The 4389-nt window shown below is 33.3% G+C and overlaps 1 protein-coding gene across 1 annotated transcript; it reads right to left on the minus strand.

Annotated features, from left to right (window-relative positions):
- Positions 1-253: 253 nt before the first annotated feature.
- On the minus strand, positions 254-2463 carry LOC140875375 (large ribosomal subunit protein eL38z/eL38y). The gene is made up of 3 exons (XM_073279043.1): positions 2365-2463; positions 1026-1209; positions 254-426 (listed from the first exon to the last, which is right to left on the minus strand). Exons 1-3 carry the CDS (start codon positions 2365-2367, stop codon positions 404-406), a joined length of 210 nt encoding a protein of 69 aa, XP_073135144.1. The 5' UTR covers positions 2368-2463; the 3' UTR covers positions 254-403.
- Positions 2464-4389: the final 1926 nt, after the last annotated feature.

Here is a 4389-nt window from a genome sequence, read left to right on the forward strand (position 1 = left end):
TTTTTGTAATATTAGTTCGTTATTTAAAAATGTTACACCAATAACACAAAAAAAAACGATTAATCTAAGACACCAATGCTTTATAAACGAATAATAATAATGTAGTATAGATATAGAGAAAAAATAATAATAATAATACTATTTATTTATGATTTTTTAGCAAGACTATTTATTTATGATTTGGGTTTTGGGAGATGGGATTGATTCAGGGAAAGAACAATCATAAGGCAACCAAAAAAAAAAGACACGAACATATAAATCGTCAAAGCCCTGAAAATGATTTCGGTACAGATTAAATTCCATTAGGAAATGGTCTTTAAACCAAGTAGTCAACATAAAATCAAGCAAAAAAAATGTGTCGAAAACGCTACATCATGCTTTGGGAAATCCTTCCTAGTCTCTCTCACAGGTCTTGCACAGCCAAACCTGAAAAAGAAATGAAACACGCATTAGTTACCAGAGTTCTCCGACATTCCACGCAAAATGAAAGAAAATATAATTCGAGCAGTCTTGGATCAAAAAACCAAGGTTTAAAAGAAAACATTATTGATCCCAACCTTTTTTAAGTGCTTTTTAACAAGTTAATTAATTTAATGTTCAGATACGAAAGAGGAAGAAGTGATTTTAAGCAAAGTCTTTTAGGGGGTTTCTCTGAAACCCATGGAACAAGTGGTTTTTCGAACATAATTGTAAGACATCACCTCCATCCGATTGACATTTCTTTAGAAATGTGCTTTAAGCAAAGACAGTTACAACAAGATGGCTTCTCTATCCAAACACACTCTTAATGTTTCCAAACCTTTTTAACACTTCAAGACACTCTCAGAAGTCAGAATATTAGTCAATTTGAAGTCCTCCAATACTCTAAATTTTGAAATTTTTGAATACATAAATTCCAATCCATTCCTCGGACCAAAGGATCCTTGAATAAAAAATAATACAATGATTCCAAACTAATTTTGGAGCAAGACATGATCCGGAAAACATGCTAACCAAGTAAAACAGGGGTGATGAAATTAACAAACCTGGTGGAAGAGACTGCTTCAATTTGTCCGCCTTCTCGAGATCAAAGACACAGAGTGTGTACAGGTACTTTGAGCACCTAACTTTGAACTTCACCACATCTTTGCTCTTCTTAATTTTGACCGATCGCGCATCTTTCCTTCTAGCTGTCAGAAGGAAGTCTTTGATCTCATGAATCTGCTTCGGCTGTAGATGATATCAAAAAACCAAAACAAGGCGTTTAAACAAAATTCTGTCATACAAAGTGAGATAGATAGCATGCACTGCAGCAGAGGTTTCAGAAAAAGGGAAGATATTATCAATAAGAATGAGCATCCCGCTCATTTAAAACAGAACAAAAATTAGATAGGCACAATTTCACTGTCTAACAGATAATAAAAAACTTTGGCAGACACAATTAAGCTGACATAACTCTGGCTATTATTACTTCAGGAATAGGATGAAGTCCAAGTCCTGACAAATATTAAAGGATTTTTTTCTTGCAACTATATGCATTGTTTATAGATACTATTTAAGTAACAAAGAAAGGTAAACAAATAAATGCTCCAACAATGATCCAGTAATTTCACTGGCATCGCTATAATGATTTAATTATCAGATATATGGGATGGTAAATATCAGTTTCGAAATGGGGTACAAACAAATGGCCACTGTCCATAAACCAACGACAAAACTTCCAGAAGACACAGAAAAACTAAAACAATTCAACACATAACATGAAAATCTCCATCAAACCATGCAATCTTGGTGGGACAAATATAAAGTTATAGCATTTAATACATAATTCATATTTCTCCTGAAAAATCAATTCAATGAAACCTCGGGAACATTAAGAAACAAAACACACAAACATGCTTCTTCTATTAGCCTAAAATTCCATCAAATGCATTGTATCATACTTACATTATCAAAATACCATAACTCGAACCTAGAAACCAAGTAACGAGAAGCCAATTGAATCCAAGTCATAGAAAAAAATTGCCCCACCAATAAAAGGCCTTACATGTGACAAGCTATTCTTGTGCCAATTAGGCTTCAAATACAGAAAACAGACATATACAGAAAGAGGGACGCTGGATTATCGCTACACTAAAGACATTCCAAAAGCTTCACCGTAAGAAAACCCATAAACAATACCATTTCTCGGATTAAAAGAGATAATCAAAGCAACAAATCAAAGTTCCATGTCCGTTTTCTTCAAGGAAACATAAGCGAAGGCCAACAATCGAAAGCTAAGCTCGAAAACATGCGAAACCACCGGAGACATGAGAAATTGGAATCTAGAAATCACGCAAACACCAAACAAAGTATATCCTGGATTCAGAGAGAAGTAGAAAGTACCATTTTCGCGGCTGTGTGGAGAGGCAGATGCTGATACAGAAACCCTAAATTTCAAGTAGATTTATAGCCAGAAGAACTGGACCCTCATTGGGCTTTATCTATAAGTATATATATATGTATCTTATCAAATATTAATCCATCCTAAATTGGGCTTCCATTATATATACCAGCCATTCGGATGTTGTAACCCAATATTAATATATTATTTTCTTTAAATATATTTTATAAAAAAGGGTAGCAAATAAAAAAAAAAGTTAAAAAAATGTGAAAGATAACGACAGCCGGCCACAAAAAATGACAAATCAAAAGAATCCCTAAATCAAAATTTTCATTCTTCTTTCTCAGAATGTTAAAGAGTGTCGATTCAACACAGCTTTTAATTTTTCGGTTCTTCCATCTTCTTTCAATCTGAGTTAGTTTTCATATTTTTATCCTTGTACTTCGAAAAAAAATAAAAAATTGACCTATGACATTGATCACTAACATTATGACATCGATCACTAAATTGTAAAATGTGTAGAATCTTTTTGGTTTATAATGTACTCTTTTAACATAAATAATGCTAGTAATCATGAGACAAACATTGCGTGTCTACAAAATACAAAAATAAATTCAATTGAATTTTTTAAAACTACAAAACACTAAAATTGATTGTGATTATTGGTAGAATTTTTTTGTGTAAGGTCCAAAAATTCACAAAACTTACGGAATTTTTTATTTATATATAGCAAGAAAAATTATATGTTTAATTTTCTAGAATATGATATTTTAATATTTTTCATGTTAGATTGAATGTTATTTGGTATGGATTAATTCAGGAGACCACATAGTCGAGATTAGCCCACGAATAGAGAGTAAGCAAATTTTAGTTAAATGTGCTAGTTGTGCAGAATTTTCATTCAAAATTTGTATGTAGCTCTTATTTCAAAAGTTGGAGTAAAGAAACATTTAAAGAATATATTATTTAGTTATCGGGCCAACTTTCGGCCCATCAGTCACACCCAAAAACGTTACGTCAAAAATCTTTTTCTCCACTTCCCCTTCCCTTCATGCCACCTACCCCTCTCCTACTCTATTCAAAAATCTGCACACACCTCTAACAAGAAAGTCTCGTTCGTAGGGTTAAATCGCACTTAAGGTTGAGGATTTCTCATACCGGCAATCAAAGACAACTTTTTAACGTTTTGAAACCACCGTTCAAAAATATAGGTATTTTGATATGAACCCTATATGCATATATGTTGTTTGATGCATGATTTACGAATTTTTCATGAGTATGATGTAGAATCGTGAAGCGTGATGCGTTCCTGGTGTATTTGGTTAAAGTTTATTGAGATTTATGGATTTAGACGTATAAAAATCAAAATTTTTGGTGTGAGTGTGATGTATGTGGATTTTTAAATCAAATGGTTGATGTTGGTCGTTTTTGGGTAAACCCTTTTCGATTTTTGAGGTTTTTGTATGTCCAAGATTATTAATTTTCAATGGTTAAATGTTTTTGTATGAAAGGGAGTCGAAAAAGACCAAAAAAGGCAGCGGAAGGCGCGAGGAGCGCCTGCACATCACTGCCTGGATTCCCAGGTAGCGGGCCGCACGCTCGAGCGGCCACTTTTGGGAGCTCGAGCGTGGGTGCGCGCTAAGGCGCGCGCAAATACTTCTGCCCATTTTTTTCGCAATTGTAGTCCAAAATTCAAGTTTATGATCTTTTAAGCTATTTTAAATGTTTTTAAGATATTCTATTTGAAGAAGTTTCAAATTCGAATCCGGGACGGACGGAACGACTCACGTGGATCGGTTAAGTTATGTAATGCATCTATAGGTGATATTTCTTCATGAAAGCTATCTTACCATGAAAGTCATGAAAATATTATGAAGTATTAGGCTGCGTTTGGTTCAACTGATATGATTATTGAATGATTAATAGATGATTGATAAAATGAAAGATAAATAAGGATTGATAATTTGTGTTGAAAATAGTATTGTGTTTAGTTTGATTTTTAGAAATAAGATTAAGTAATGGTTTAA

The sequence above is a fragment of the Henckelia pumila genome, chromosome 1 (genome assembly GCF_033568475.1).
Source record: "Henckelia pumila isolate YLH828 chromosome 1, ASM3356847v2, whole genome shotgun sequence".
NCBI classification, from domain to species: Eukaryota; Viridiplantae; Streptophyta; class Magnoliopsida; order Lamiales; family Gesneriaceae; genus Henckelia; species Henckelia pumila.